Here is a 17,691-nt window from a genome sequence, read left to right as displayed (position 1 = left end):
TGGATTTGTATTTGTCATATTTAATTGCTGAAAAATACAGTTTGTCTGATTATTATTTTGAATTATTTCGTACAATTCCTAAATGTTATCTCTGGAATGTCTTTTTTTGCTTTTGGTTTTATTCAAATTGTTTTATTTTTCTTTTCAGTTGGATATTAAAAAATACATGAAAGATATGTTCGGGACAAATGTGCCATTAAACGAAAATGTCATCGTATACACTCCAACTTTCTTTACAAAACTGAATCGCCTATTACAAAACACGACACGAAAGTAAGATAATTTTTATCATTTATATTATTTCCTAGACTAAATAAATTATAAAATACAAGAAAACTCTATTAAGGGGACACCTTTAAGACCAAACAGAGTGTACCCTTAATGGGATGTCCCTATAAATAGACGTCAGTATTGTTAAAACATGGCCCATATATGGAACAAGTCATCTCGGATAACTATAAACCATAGGTCCAGTGTACACATCTAGCTCATGTGCAATTTAAAGAACCTAGTACATCTTCCGAGATGAGTAGGAGGTTACCCTGGTGTACTAGTACAAACACAGTCACTGTCACTCACAGCCATTGTTCATAACTGGGCCCTCTGGGAGACCAGTCTTTGACTGTAGAGGTAAGTATAACAGATAACATACATACAAACAAACAAACCCCTGGATAAAGAAGTGTTTGGGTATAGTACAGTATACCTGATTCTATTTAAATCTCAATTAATGTGAAAAATTGATTATAAAGTTGAAATAACAATATTTGTGATTGGAAAGCTAAGATCGTAAGAAAGTTATTTTTAACTAAGTTTTTGTGTGTTTAATTAGGGTGTTGTCCGATTACATGGCATGGCATGCCGTACAACACTTTGCAGGTTTCCTTAACCAACCATTTAAAGACTTATTAGAAGAGTATATGAAAGTATCTGCAGGTGTCAGTAAACTTCCGCCATTGTGGGAAAGATGCGTGGCATCAACGGATGATGTGTTTGGCTTTACAACTGGCGCGTTGTTTGTCAAAGACATGGAAGCAAAATCCATTAAAAAAATGGTATGTTCTGTTTTCGATTTCTTTTATATTTGTCAATACTTTATTTCTATTTTGTGCCTAGATTACCTGGATAAAATAACTTTCTTCTTCTTCTTTCTTCATTTGAAGAGAGAACATAATTCAATAACTTAAATTTCTCCAAGACACTCATAGACTACCATCACCACTTGTGGATTGTGTAATCTTTATAAACGTTGTGCCTAGGTTACCTGGATAAACTAACATCGGCCTTTTCCCATTTATGGAAAAAAAATGACTAAAAAAAATAACGTTTAACACTTCTTTTTGAGATTTCTTTTTGAACTGTTCGATTTTGAAAAATATGCACAGTTCTGTAATGGTGGTTTTTGATTTACTAAAAATGTTCCTTTTAAATTACCTTTTTATTATAAATTTATTTGTTTCAGACTGAAAGTATGGTTGTTAATATCAAGAATGCATTTCGAGAAAATCTTAAAGATGTAGATTGGATGGACCCTAATACAAAGAGAATAGCTGATGAAAAAGCAGCTGCTGTTGTGGACAAGATAGGTTATCCAGAGTGGATTGAGAGTCCAGAAGAACTTGATAAATATTACAATAAGGTTAGTCCTGCCTATAATTAAAATGTTATTATTTCGGGATCTGCAGGGGTGGATTCAGGCCCAGGCCCCCTCTAAATTTCACAAATTGTAATATTTCACTACTTTTAGATCCTGCCCCCCCCCCCCCTTCCCTATTTTAAAATCCTGGATCCACCACTGATCTGCATTTTATTAGGTGATCATTTAGAATAAAATATTCTAAAATGATCACCTATTGTTATTGTATGAAATCTTTATTTTTTGGTTATCCGCAACGAAGTTGCAGGATAACCTCTTGTGATTGTACGAAATCATCATCTTTTTATTAGTTATCCGCATTCAGCGGATAACTCCTTGTAACTGTCCTGTTTCATCATCTTTTTTTTTTTTTCTGTATTATTAGTTATCCGCATTGAGCGGATAACTCCTTGTAACTGTCCTGTTTCATCATCTTTTTTTTTTTTTTCTGTATTCTTCTTTCTTTCTGTCATTTTTGTGTCTCGCGTAACTCAAAAACGTGTAAACATAACATTTCATAACTTTGTCAACATGTGGGCATTTACGTGAAATTGTGCACCTCCTATTTTTGAATGACGTCAGAGTTGCGCAACATGACTTACGCGCGTTTTTCCGAATTTCGCGTATTTAACATAGATCGAAAACCATATAACAATTTAATATTAAACTTGACAAAAGTTTAAGTTATATCTTGCGCTAACTGACTATGGGGAAAAAATGGCATGTTTCACACGAAGTTACGCGCGCACGCGCGTTTAAAATTTCAAAATGCGAAAAATCAATTTCTAATCAACTTTCTACGCGTTTCATGTAATTTTAAGCATGTAAAAAATTCCCACGCGTGCGCCTTTTTTTACGCGCATGGTGCGAACGTAGCGTTGAAAACAATTTTTTTTGTGTGATTTATGTTTTTTCAGCCTTTTCTAGTAATTTTACCAACTTTTAAACAATTTCGATTTAAAATTACGTCATACGGGCACGTTGAATTGAATAATTTACGTGTGTTTTTTATGAAAAAGTTAAAAAATTTGTCAAAATTCGTCAAAATTATGCCTTTTTTTAAACAGTCAAAGATTCTAAACAACGAGGTGAAATTTTTTTAAATTACAAATTCTGGAAGTTGATGAGTTGTAGATATCGGATCATGAATCAATATGGCTAACCGGACTTTGTGACGTCATCGTATGGCCACACGAATGAAAAATATAGGATTTTTGTCTCTTTCGTTATTGCTCATCATATTCAATGGAGCGCATCACGCCTATCTGTATTCCTTTTTCTCCGAGATTTTAATATTGTCTAGGTCAATCAACTATCTTTCGCATGAGTTAAACATATTTTAATTTTTATGACGTCATCATGCCTAAAAATTATAATTAACAGGGTTATTAATTTCATCTTTACAGTAAATTTTAATCTGTTATAGCTCGTAAGAATAAAAAGTGATAATTATGATTAAAACGTTTTCTGGAAGGTATTGGACTGTAGATACGAATTAATGTGAACATTTTGCCAATCGGATGTTGTGAAGTCATCCTATGGCCAGTTGAATAAAAAAAGTCGTATTTTCATATTTTGCGTCATGGTTCATCATATTTAAACGAGCACGCATCCATATTCTACGTATTCAAATTTCTTCTACACGTTAATATGTTGTTGGTGAGATAATGTCCTTCCGAAATTGCTATCTTAGTGTTTAATTTTAATACCGTCGCCATGTTAAAAATTGAAATAAACGGTGGGTCCCGTAATTTCACCTATTCTACACTGTATGTAATATGTATACAGATTATACTGCATATACTATATGACACAAAATAGACAGAATTCAGCACTAACAAGATATGATATTCTTCAGTTCAGGTCATAATGCCATAATCTTTTTCTGTGTGCAATATTCCACCGTATGACGTGCACGTGGCGTTTGTCGTGCGGATAACTAACTCGTCAAAGTGACGAGTTTCATGTCTAGTTCTTCTTTCTTTCTGTCATTTTTGTGCAGAGCGTATCTCTAAAACTTGTAAAGTTAACATTGTATAACTTTGTCAACATATGGGCAATCACGTGAAGTTGTGCTTTCCTATATTTGGATGACGTCAGAGTTGCGCAACATGACTTACGCGCGTTTTTATGAATTTCGCGTATTTAACATAACTCGAAAACCATATAACAATTTAACTTGAAACTTAGCAAAAGTTTAATTTATATTGTGCGCTAACTTTTTGTACACTAAAAATGGTATGTTATACACGAAGTTACGCGCGCACGTGCATTTAAAATTTTAAAATGCGAAAAAACAATTTCTAATCAACTTTCTACGCATTTCATGTCATTTTAAGAATGTCAAAAATTCCCACGCGCCCGCAAATTTTTACGTGCGCGGTGCGCATGTAGCGTTAAAAACATATTTTCTTTGCGTGATTTATGTTTTTCTGGCCTTTTTTTAGTAATTTTACTAACTTTTAAACAATTTTGACTTAAAATCATGTCATATAAGCACGTCGAATTGAACAATTTGCGCGCGTTTTTGATGAAAAAGTTCAAAAATTCAGCAAAATTATGCCTTTTTTAAAATAGTCGTAGTTTCTAAACTAAACGGTGAAAGTTATTTTTATTACATATTCTGGAAGTTGATGAATTGTAGATATCGAATAATGTATTAATATTGCTAACCGGACATTGTGACGTCGTCGTATGGCCACGCGAATATAAAATTTAGGATTTTTGTGTCTTTCGTAATAGGTCATAACATTTAATAGAGCGCATCTCTACTTATCCATTTTCCATTTTCACCCTGATTTTGATATTGTCTAGGTCAATCGACTATCTTTCGCATGAGTTAAAAATATTTTAATTTTTTTGACGTCATCATGCCTAAAAATTTAAATTACGTGTGGCATTAATTTCATCTTTACAGTAAATTTTAATCTGTTATAGCTCGTAAGAATAAAATGTGATAATCACGATTAAAACATTTTCTGGAAGCTATTGGATTGTAGATACAAAATCATGTGAACATTTTGCCAATCGGATGTTGTGACGTCATCATATGGCCAGTTAAATAAAAAAAGTCGTATTTTCATCTTTTGCGTCATAATTCATGACATTTAAAAGAGCGCGCATTAATATTTCACGTATTTAAATTTCTTCTACACGTTAATATGTTGTTGCTGAGATAATTTCCTTCCAAAATTTCTATCTTCGCATTTCATTTTAAAACCGTGAACATGTAAAAAATTGCAATAAATAGCGGGTCCCGTAATTTCACCTATTCTACACTGTATGTGATATGGATACAGATTATACTGTGTATACTATATATGAATCAAATTAATATAATTCAGCAATAACAACATATCATATTCTTCAGTTCAGGTCATAATGCCATAATCTTTTTCTGTGTGCAATATTCCAACGTATGACGTGCACGTGGCGTTTGTCGTGCGGATAACTAACTCGTCAAAGTGACGAGTTTCATGTCTAGTTTTTCTTCTTTCTTTCTGTATGATTTTTGTGTAACGCTTTTCTCTAAAACTCGCAAACATAACATTTCGGTAACTATCTTAACATATTGACATTTACGTAACGTCGTCAAGCGAAGCTTTTCATGATGTTTAAAATTGCGCAACGTGACGTACGCGCGATTTAACGATTTTCTCGTACTTAACATATGTTGAAAACCAAATAACATTTCAACTTGAAACTTCGCAAAAGTTTAATTTATATCATGCGCTAACTTTATGTTGAAAAAAAATTGCGTGTTTTACACAAAGTTACGCGCGCACGCGCATTTAAAATTTCAAAATGCGCAAAATTAATTTATAATCAACTTTCTACGCGTTTCTGGTCGTTTTAAGCATGTCAAAAATTCCCACGCGTGCGCACATTTTTACGTGTGCGGTACGCACGTAGCATTGAAAACGTATTTTTTTCGCGTGATTTATGTTTTTTCAGCCTTTTCTAGTAATTTTACCAAATTTTAAACAATTTCGACTTAAAGATACGTCATACGAGCACGTCGAATTGGACAATTTGCGCGCGTTTTTTATGAAAAGGTTAAAAAATTCGTTTAAAATATGCCTTTTTTTAAACAGTCGTAATTTCTAAACTAGACGGTCAATTTTTTGTGGATGACATATTCTGGAAGTAGATGAGTGGTAGATATCGGATCAGGTATTGATATGGCTAACCGGACATTGTGACGTCATCGTATGGCCACGCAAATATAAAATTTAGGATTTTTGTATCTTTCGTCATAGCTCATCACATTGAATAGAGCGCATCTCCACTTATTCGTTTTCCATTTTCACCCCGATTTTGATATTGTGTAGGTCAATCAACTATCTTTCGCATGAGTTAAAAATATTTTAATTTTTTTGACGTCATCATGCCTAAAAATTTAAATCACGTGTGGCATTAATTTCATCTTTACAGTAAATTTTAATCTGTTATAGCTCGTAAGAATAAAATGTGATAATCACGATTAAAACTTTTTCTGGAAGCTATTGAATTTTAGATACGAAATTATGTAAAAATGTTGCCAATCGGATGTTGTGACGTCATCATATGGCCAGTTAAATAAAAAAGGTCGTATTTTCATCTTTTGCGTCATAATTCATTACATTTAAAAGAGCGCGCATCAATATTTCACGTATTCAAATTTCTTCTACACGCTAATACGTTGTTGCTGAGATAATTTCCTTTCGGAATTGCTACCTTCGCGTTTCATTTTAAAACCGTCAACATGTTAAAAATTGCAATAAATAGCAGGTCCCGTAATTTCACCTATTCTATGTATGTCACTGTATGTGATATGGATACAGATTATACTGTGTATACTATATATGAATTTAAATAATAAAATTCAGCAACATATCATATTCTTCAGTTCAGGTCATAATGCCAACGTGAACACTTCCTTTTGTCCTCAACCTATCCCCTTAAGGTTAATGTTGCACCACTTGCGCGGCGGATAACCAAACTCGTCAAAGTGACGAGTTGCATGTCTAGTTAGTTATCCGCATTTAGCGGATAACTCCTTGTAACTGTCCTGTGTCTTTTTTTTTTTCATTATTCTTCAGTCTTTCTCCCTCACTTTTTGTGCAGAGCGTATCTCTAAAATGGGTAAACATAACATTTCATAACTTTGTCAACATATGGGCATTTACGTGAAGTTGTGCACCTCCTATTTTTGAATGACGTCATAGTTACGCAACGTAACTTACGCATGATTTTATGATTTTTTAAAATTGATCATAGATTTAAAACCAAGCGTAATTTTTTTTTTACACTTTGTGAAAATTTAAGTCATATCAAGGGCAAACTTTTTGTGCACAAAAAATGGCATGTTTTACAAGAAGTTACGCGCGCACGCGCGTTTAAAATTTTAAAATGCGAAAAATCAATTTCTATTCAATTTTCTAAGCGTTTCTTGTCATTTTGAGCATGTCAAAAATTCCCACGCATGCGCAAATTTTTACGGGCGCGGTGCGCACGTAGCGTTAAAAACATGCTTTTTCCACGTGATTTATGTTTCTTCAGCCTTTTCTAGTAATTTTACCAACTTTTAAACAATTTCGACTTAAAATTACGTCATACGAGCACGCCGAATTGGATAATTTGTGCGCGTTTTTTATGAAAAAGTTAACAAATTCGTCAAAATAATGCATTTTTTTAAACAGTCGTAGTTTCTAAACTAAACGGTAAAAATTATTTTTATTACATATTCTGGAAGTTGATGAGCTGTAGATATCGGATCATGCTTTAATATGGCTAACCGGACATTGTAACGTCATCGTATGGCCACACGAATATAAAATATAGGATTTTTGTATCTTTCGTCATAGCTTATCACATTTAATAGAGCGCATCTCCACTTATCCGTTTTTCATTTTCACTTTGATTTTTATATTGTCTAGGTCAATCAATTTTCTTTCGCATGAGTTAAAAATATTTTAATTTTTATGACGTCATAATGTCTAAAAATGTAAATATCCTGGGTCACATATTTTCATCTTTACAGTAAATTTTAATCTGTTATAGCTCGTCAGAATAAAAAGTGATAATCATGATTACAACGTTTTCTGGAAGCTATTGGATTGTAGATACGAAATCATGTAAACATTTTGCCAATCGGATGTTGTGACGTCATCATATGGCCAGCTGAATAAAAAAAGTCATATTTTCATATTTTGCGTAATAGTTCATCACATTTAAAAGAGCGCGCATCTATATTTTACGTATTTAAATTTCTTCTACACATTAATATGTGCTTGCTGATATACTTTCCTTCCGAATTTGCTATCTTAGTGTTTCATTTTGATACCGTCGCCATGTTAAAAATTGGAATAAAGAGCGGGTCCCGTAATTTCACCTATTCTTCACTGTATGTGATATGTATACAGATTATACTGTGTATACTATGACACAAAATAACAGAATTCAGCACTAACAACATTATCATATTCATCAGTTCAGGTCATAATGCCATAATCTTTTTCTGTGTGCAATATTCCAACGTATGACGTGCACGTGGCGTTTGTCGTGCGGATAACTAACTCGTCAAAGTGACGAGTTTCATGTCTAGTCTTTTTATTGTTTCTGTACACTATTTTGTGTAACAATTATCTCAAAAAGTTTAATGTCAATGATTACCAAAATTTCAGAATATCTTTCAAATAATATAACTTAATCCTAATCAGCTTTCCAGCGTGATCACTCATCCGTGACGTCATTTATACGCCATTTTGTGAAATCACATTATCAATCATATCTCCATAATTCATTATGACATATTAATGAAATTCACTACAGGTAAACTTCAGGTCAAGGGTAAAAATATTAGCAAATAAAAAGTTGCGCGTTTCAAGGTCATGCACGTGAAATCGCGCGTTAAAAATTTAAAACGCGCAAAATTAGGTTTTGATCAATTTAGAGCATGAATTAGGCCATTTGCGCGTTTCAAAAAATTACTGCGCAAAAATGCGTTTTTGTGCGCACGATTCTTAAAATGCGTAAAAAATAAAATTTGATGTATAAATCACATTCTACTCACAATCCTTAGTACATTTACCAATTTTGAGTCCATTCCGACTTAAAATAACTCTATACGAGCACGTTAAAAATGACAAAATGCGCACACTAATTGTACAAAAGTGCTAAAAATGGTAAAAAATAAGGACTTTTTAAAATGAATATAACTCTTCAGAATGGCAGATGACCCCCAATTTTTTTAACTTATTATGGAAGCCAATAAGTTGTAGATACAAATGTATATACACATTAGACGTACAAAATGGTATGACGTCATCAAATGGCCACTTGAATTTAAAAATTAGGAATTTTTTTCTTTTTGTGTGGGTTATCACATTCAATAGAGCGCATCTCCGTTATTTGAGCCCGATTTTCGCACAACTTTTAGTATGTGCTTGCTCAATTAATTATTCTTCTAATGAGTTGTCAACATTTTTATTTTGATGACGTCATCACGCGTAAAAACTTGAATAACCTAGGTCGTGTAATTTCAGCTACACCATACATTTGAATATCTTATAGCTCTTCAGAATTAAAGGTGACCTTGAAGATTATAAGTTATTATGAAAGCTGATGAAATGTAGATATGAATTCATATTAAAATTAAGCCTATCGGATGTTGTGATGTTATCATATGGCCAGTTGAAGTTAAAAAGTAGTTTTTAAATTTCTTTAGTCAAAGTTATACAAATTTCAAAGACCGCGCATTGCGCTTCTACGTGTCAAATTTTCTTCCAATCCTTATATTTATTTGCTCAATTCATTATCTTTCGAAATTGTCATCTTCGAGTTTATTTTGAAAATTCCATCATACCAAAAAATTAGAACACGATGGGAGTCCCGTAATTTCACCTATGCTACACTGTATATAGATATACAGTATGTACTGTACATATTGTATGACACATAGGTAGAACTCAGCACTATAAGTGTATATGCAATCATGTCATAGGATGGCGTACATCAACTTTTAACGATTGTATGTTAACGTACATGCATGTTTAAAAAATGTTAATTTTATTAAAATGATAAAAATGATCACCTATAATTCGTCAAAGTGACGAATTAAATTCTAGTTTTAAATTTATTTTATTAATACACAAATATTTGCATACCACCATAGACAGATAGAAAACATGAACTTTTTTTTTAGAGTTTTAACATATATATAAATTTCATTTTAAAATTAATAAATATTTAAATATGGTTCTATAATAATGTGAAGACTTACATATATACAAATTTATTTTTTTGAATACATTATTATTTATTATTAAGTTTTTATTTTATAACTCTCTATATACTTAATAAAAATGTTTATTGGAAATGACAACTTTATATCGATAGCACCCGTGTCAAACGGTGCATCCAAAACTTAAAAACAATAAATATACAAATTTAAATCAAAGGTAATAATAAAAATATTTCAAGGAACTAATTATGTACAGATTAAATTTATAAAGAACACAACAACACAACAATTATTTGTGGCATTGGGTCATTAATCAATAAAAATAATTGTTTTTTATAGACGTATATTAATGAAGATGAATTTTTTGGCAATTCATTAAATGTACGCCGATTCTACAACTACAAAAACCTAAAGAAACGTGGAGAACCTGTCGACAAATCAGAGTATGTATGATTTTGTTATTTCTGTAATACATTTTTTTTTATTCATTTAGGGACATATTTCTTCTTGTGATTTGGTCACACTGTTCCAACAATATTTCGCATAATTAAGTATTTCACTTGAGTCAATAAATATTTAAGGTTTTTACTCATGTGGGTTAGTGTTTTCCTATAGTCTAAATTTTAATTGTAAATATGGCCATTGGATCATATACATATACTACTTTACTGCAGCTCATATACTTTACTGCAGCCCATAGGGTTGTAATTTAACCCAGTGAAACACACATTATTATCATCACAGGTAAGTTTTGTTTAATCCATAGAAATCTTTAAAATATGGTTTTTTCTGTGGGAAAAAAGGGTAAATTCTGCTTGTATGTATAATAAATTTATAATATTTGTCTTTTTTATTATAAACTTTGTTTATTTCAGATGGGAAATGAGGCCTAGTGAAGTGAATGCCTATTACAGTACAGCAACAAATAACATTGTATTTCCGATTGGTATCTTTCAGCGACCTTTCTTTGGGCCAAATTTTCCAATGTACGTTTTTTGCTTTTTTTGAAATTCAAAGAGGTATTGTTCCCCTAAAAACATAAACAAATGAAGATTAATTTTTTTTTTTTTAGTTTTGTAGTTTTAACAAAGTTAATCACTGACTTCCGTAGAAAAAAAAAAACCCAAAAAATAATGTTTTCAGTTATAAAATGACAAAAATAAATGGTTAAATTCAATCAAAAATTCCTTGGCTGCTGACAGCCGATTTGACCATTTTTTGCTTTAAATACTGTTTTTTTCAGGTAAATAAATTTGTTTTCGATCCAATTTTTTAGTCAAAGTGGATAACTATTATGTAATATTAAAATGGCATATTCAAAAAAAAAAATTGTAAAAATTATTTTTCAGGGGACAATACCTTTTTAATACACATTTTAATATTATTTGTTCATTGTTCAGCCTTATTGTGATTGAATACATATATACTATATTGTTAAATTATTTTTATATTTATATACTTTTTTGAACAGGTCATTCAACTATGGAGGTATTGGAATGGTCGTAGGTCATGAGTTGACCCATGGATTTGACAGTGAAGGTCGTGAATTTGACAAGTATGGGAATCTTGATAACTGGTGGAGAAACGATTCATTACAAGAATTTAATAAAAGATCTCAGTGTTTTATTAAACAGTATAGCAAATATAACGTTGATGGAAACTATGTAAGTTAGTTTTTATTGACTGATACAAACAAGTGTATATAATAAAAAAAAAAAAAAAAAGTATGTAAATTTTGAAAGCATTTATAATGCGCCAATATCCAATAAAATCGCTCATAGGCACAATACATACATGTATAAAACTGTTATAAAAAAAAAACGTCAATAAAAATGTTAAGGTGCGCCTTCCAAAGTATATAATTATTACTTATATACACATTATATATATCCAATTCCTGTCGGAAATTTATGGGAACATTTTTCTGTGAAACAACCTGTGGACAATATTTCATCAACCTATTCAGAAGAACATTCTTGTGGATTCCAAATGTGTCCCTTTAATAAGGATTAAGTTTTTTTACTGTATAACTTTGTCAAGCACTTACATTACTTTAAGAATCTCAGCCCCATAAAAGTTTGATTGATGGGAATACAAATTAGTGCATGTTGTTTGCGTACTCGCATTTCTTATGCTGGCTTTAAAAACTAGGACCAAAACAGGTGCAATATCTATACCTGATATTTTGTTTTCATCCTGTCAAAATATGTTTTTAAATAAATAAACAGTGTAATGAGTGTGGCCTTAGTGCCATTGTTGTGTTGAACAACTTATGTATGACAGTAACTTTAACCTGAAATCTGAAAGTTATTGAGCATTACAGCACCAGCCTCATGGCAATTTTTCTTTTTAATTGATTCTACTGACATCTCAGAATGTTTATCATTTTTAGTTTGACGGAATTTACACCCTCTCCGAAAACATTGCGGATAATGGAGGAGTGGAGTTGGCGTACAAAGCATACAAAACATGGCAACGAGATCACCATGAATCAAAAAAACTAATTGGTTTAAACCTGACAAATGATCAACAGTTCTTTGTAGGTTTCTCCCAAATGTGGTGTACGTACTACACTCCAGAGTACCTCAAACAAGCCATTCTTACAGACCTTCATACAATTGCAAAATACAGGTAACGTTGTTAAGCTTTATGTGACAACAAATGTGATGTGCCCATATATAGACATGATGATGTCATGTCACTACCGTATTTAAACATATTACTACCATATTTGGGCACATCACACTTTTTTTGGCAAACTATTTAGATAGTATAGACAGAGCTTTATGGGTTTGTTTGAATATTTAAACCCAGTCTACGCTTTACCATCTGAGGGATCACGTGACTAGAAAGACTGTTAATTGAATACTTAACAAACCTCGGCAAACTAGTTTGTCAGCGCACCTAACTTCTGCGAACCCACATGGTATAATTTCAGCAGTAGTGCTGGACGTTTCACTATCTCCATCAAAATCTATGTTTGACTGTGTTTTCTTTGCTCCTCAGGGTAATTGGTTCTCTGTCAAATTCAAAGGAATTTTCTGAAGCATTTAATTGTCCGTCCAACATGACAATGAATCCAAAAGAAAAGTGTAAACTGTGGTGAAGTGAAGGTAAAGTTTCCAAGGCAGAAGGCTACATTAATGTGATTACGTATGTCACATGGTTTAACAAAGAACTCTCGGCTAGTCTAACTGTAAAGTTAATATTAATAACGGCACACTCTGACTATATTCCAAAAGTAATTTTGTTTAAAAAACACAATATAAGATCAAATTCACCTTTTTGCTACCTAAAAGAACAAAGTTTCAACCTGGTGTCCACTAACAAAATATTATTATATAGGGCATGTGGCGCAGTGTGTTGGACGTTGGATTAACGATCGTGAGATCGTGATTTAAATCCAACTCTCGTCGCATTACTTGTATCCTTATGCAAGACTCTTTTGTAACATAAAATATGTACACATAAAACCCTAAGGGGTGTGTGACGCAGTGTGTTGGACGTTGGATTACCGATCATGAGATCGTGGTTCGAATCCAACTCTTGCTGCACTGCTTGTATCCTTAGGCAAGATACTTAATTTGCCTCTCTACACCCAGATATATAAAATGGGTACCGGTTAGATCAAGACACAACTTTGCACTGATTACTAGCTGCAATATTATGGGAGTATGTTTCCATACGTGTTTGATCCAAAAAATGACCAGGGGTTAATAATGTGCAGTGCATTGAGACCGTGCTTATGTGCACTATATAAGAATGAACTATTATTATTATTTAATTCAAGTAATGTTAATTATTTGGGTGGAATTGGTAATTTAGGTTGCAATAACTACAGTACATAGGTGTAAGGTCTACACTGAAAAGAAATTATTTTTTTCACGAGCCATATACACCAGAGCATTTCAACTGCTTTATCATAATTCTCTTTGTAGTGGACGAACAGCTTATGAAGTTGTTAATTCAAAAATATTTAAACTTGCCTGATTTTTGAAAATTATTAGTGTGTGCTCATTTTTTTGTACAGTATTTAACTCGGATAAATAATTATAACTATTTAATTTATTTCATAAATAATTTATAGGTGTTTTAATTTAATTTATAGTAATAAATAAAATACGGGGTTAATAGTAGATTCTATTTAAAAATGTCTGTAGATATATATTTTCTGTCTTATTGAAATTTACAAAATACAGGGTTTACTAGAGAATAGTAGATTTTATTTAATGTGTGTAGATATATATTTTCTGTCCTATTTAAATTTAGATTTTATTCATTATGTATGTTGATAGCAGACATTTGTTGAATATTTAAATGATTATACAATAGAACACCTATTAAGGGGACACTTTCTCATGAAACGAACAAGAAAATATATGTTTTTACACCACAGCCAAACCCTATTTTCACGGGACACCTCTATTAGGGGGACACTTTCTCTTGAAAGAACAAGGGGATATGTTTTTACACCACAGCCAAATCCTATTTTCACGGGACACCTCTATTAGGGGGACACTTTCTCATGAAACGAACAAGAAAATATATGTTTTTACACCACAGCCAAACCCTATTTTCACGGGACACCTCTATTAGGGGGACACTTTCTCTTGAAAGAACAAGGGGATGTGTTTTAACACTACAGCCAAACCCTATTTTCACGGGACACCTCTATTAGGGGGACGCTTTCTCTTGAAAGAACAAGGGGATGTGTTTTAACACTACAGCCAAACCCTATTTTCACGGGACACCTCCATTGAGGGGATACTTTCTCATGAAACGAACAAGAAAATATATGTTTTTACACCACAGCCAAATCCTATTTTCACGGGACACCTCTATTAGGGGGACACTTTCTCTTGAAAGAACAAGGGGATGTGTTTTAACACTACAGCCAAACCCTATTTTCACGGGACACCTCCATTGAGGGGATACTTTCTCATGAAACGAACAAGAAAATATATGTTTTAACACCACAGCCAAACCCTATTTTTACGGGACACCTCCATTGAGGGGATACTTTCTCTTGAAAGAACAAGGGGATATGTTTTTAACACCACAGCCAAACCCTATTTTCACGGGACACCTCCATTGAGGGGATACTTTCTCTTGAAAGAACAAGGGGATATGTTTTCACACCACAGCCAAACCCTATTTTCACGGGACACCTCTATTAGGGGGACACTTTCTCTTGAAAGAACAAGGGGATATGTTTTTAACACTACAGCCAAACCCTATTTTCACGGGACACCTCTATTAGGGGGACACTTTCTCTTGAAAGAACAAGGGGATGTGTTTTCACACTACAGCCAAACCCTATTTTCACGGGACACCTCTATTAGGGGGACACTTTCTCTTGAAAGAACAAGGGGATGTGTTTTCACACTACAGCCAAACCCTATTTTCACAGGACACCTCCATTGAGGGGATACTTTCTCTTGAAAGAACAAGGGGATATGTTTTCACACCACAGCCAAACCCTATTTTCACGGGACACCTCCATTGAGGGGATACTTTCTCTTGAAAGAACAAGGGGATATGTTTTTACACCACAGCCAAACCCTATTTTCACGGGACACCTCCATTGAGGGGATACTTTCTCTTGAAAGAACAAGGGGATATGTTTTAACACCACAGCCAAACCATGGGACATCTCTATTAGGGGGACACCTTGTTGAGTTTTGAAGGTGTGCCGGTAATAGGTGTTCTAAAGCTCTGTCTACACTATCAAACTAGTTTGACCAAAAAAAAAGGAAAAATGTGTCCAAATATAGTGGTGATATACCCAAATATGATAGTGGTATGACATCACCATGTCCATATATAGGCACATTACATTTTTTTATCACAATAGTGTAGACAGAGCTTAAGTGATGTATTCAATTTGATTTCTAGTTTTAGCAATTTGTTTTTTAGTTCTGGTATCAAGGTCAAATTGAATCCAATGCAATATTTCTTGATCAAGTACTTTTTTAGGTTTTAAGCATTTTAACCAAACTCTTTCCCTTGCCTCGTCTACTTTTCCATTTTTTAATGCCCTAGTCAATAGTAGTGTATAAATGTATATCAAAATATAAACATAAATACACCAAAACTAAATTGAAAATGTAAAGAGGTCAAATAATCAAAACCAAAGTTTGTTTTAAACTATCGGCAAAATAAGGATTGTCTTCCATCAATTTAGATGTCTTCCAAAAGTTTTATTAATTGATACCACTATTAAATGTTTGTTATTTGTTATTGAGATAAACTCCCAGAGATTTAAATAATACGTGTTTAAAAGTGATAAAATGTGTGTAACTGATATATAAGTTTGATGATTGATTTTGGTAAAAGAGTATACAGTATAAGTATATATATATATAAATCCAAAGGCAAATTACTGAAAAAATGACAATGCTGTGGGTATCAGTGACTAGATCTCAATGAAAATTTAAAAAAAAGTGAAAAGCTAAATCAAAACGATAAAGTAAAACAGCCCGAAAAGTTAGCAGAGCTTTCGAGCAACACTAGCCCTTCATCAGTGCAAGTGAAGGAATTTGGATAACGTCATAGTATAAGAACTGGCAAGTGCTGCCTGGGTGGACAGGAATAAAAGAAATACAACAAAAGGAGACAGGATGGAGTCTGAATAAGAGTAGAAAACAAAGAAGGTAGCTTGGTAGATACACCAGATGCATAAATTCGGTTTAGTTTAGACAAATAGAGATGTTGATATTATGTTCATTACACATGATTTGATCACAAGATTTGATCACAAGAATGATCATATGATGGAGTGTATCTTATACCACCAAACCATTTAATTCTGTACATTATTTTTCTGAATTTTTATTCCGTCATAAAATTTTATTCTATCTGATCATAAAGATTATTTTGTTTTACTTTGTTATACATGACTACATATTTAAATGTGTAAAAGAGAACTAACTGTATTACAGGGATTTATTTTCTCGAAAAATGGCCAGATTTCCACCCATTTGTTGACATAACTGGATACGATGGCTCTATATATACAAATATATAGCAATATTATAACATTATTATTGTAATTTTCGGAAAAATTGCCAAATTTCGAGACTTTTATTTTTTGACATAACTAGGTACTATGGCTCTATAAGATGATGATAATATATATTTGCATATATGGTAGTATTATCGCATAATTATTCAATTTTAAAAAGTAGATATTTTGGCAATTTAAAAAAAAAATCCCTGTACTATACTGCCCCGTCATGAAACGACTCAACTGCATAAAGCAAATTGATTTGATTAGCATAATAAACATGCGCAGAGGCGAATAATGGGTTCTGCGCATGTCAATTGTGCTATAGTAACCAGTTTTATCGAAAAATAAAAAGGTCGAAAATTTGCCATTTTTTAAAATTTTCGAAAAATGGCCGATTTTCGACACTTATTTTTTGACTTAAATGGTTACTATTGCATAATAAACATGCGCAGAGGCGAATAATGGGTTCTGCATATGTTAATTGTGCTATAGTAACCAGTTTTATCGAAAAATAAAAAGGTCGAAAATTGGCAATTTTTTTGAAAAAATCCCTGTACTATAGTACGATTTTCGACCCTACTATTGCATAATAAACATACGCAGAGTCGACTAATGGGTTCTGCGCATGTCAATTGTGCTATGTAACCAGTTTTGACATAAATGGTTACTATAGCATAATAAACATGCGCAGAGGCGAATAATGGGTTCGCGGCGAATGTGAATTGTGCTATAGTAACCAGTTTTGACATAAATGGTTACTATTGCATAACAAACATGCGCAGAGACGAATAATTGGTTCTGCGCATGTCAATTGTGCTACAG

General features: G+C 32.7%; 1 protein-coding gene across 5 annotated transcripts in view; it reads left to right on the top strand.

Annotated features, from left to right (window-relative positions):
- The window catches only part of LOC140040899 (endothelin-converting enzyme homolog), a 29,112-nt gene extending 12,489 nt beyond the window's left edge, over positions 1-16,623 (top strand). For all 5 annotated transcript variants that reach the window (XM_072087164.1, XM_072087162.1, XM_072087166.1 and 2 more), the window contains exons 10-17: positions 149-273; positions 833-1,055; positions 1,463-1,639; positions 10,200-10,303; positions 10,736-10,846; positions 11,332-11,524; positions 12,253-12,491; positions 12,867-16,623. In XM_072087164.1, the coding sequence (XP_071943265.1) occupies positions 149-273; positions 833-1,055; positions 1,463-1,639; positions 10,200-10,303; positions 10,736-10,846; positions 11,332-11,524; positions 12,253-12,491; positions 12,867-12,966 (1,272 nt within the window). In that variant the 3' untranslated portion in view covers positions 12,967-16,623. The remainder of the gene's footprint in view (positions 1-148; positions 274-832; positions 1,056-1,462; positions 1,640-10,199; positions 10,304-10,735; positions 10,847-11,331; positions 11,525-12,252; positions 12,492-12,866) is intronic.
- Positions 16,624-17,691: the final 1,068 nt, after the last annotated feature.

The sequence above is a fragment of the Antedon mediterranea genome, chromosome 2, assembly GCF_964355755.1.
Source record: "Antedon mediterranea chromosome 2, ecAntMedi1.1, whole genome shotgun sequence".
NCBI classification, from domain to species: Eukaryota; Metazoa; Echinodermata; class Crinoidea; order Comatulida; family Antedonidae; genus Antedon; species Antedon mediterranea.
Note: the sequence above shows the minus strand (reverse complement) of the source record. Positions and strands in the feature narration are given on the sequence as shown.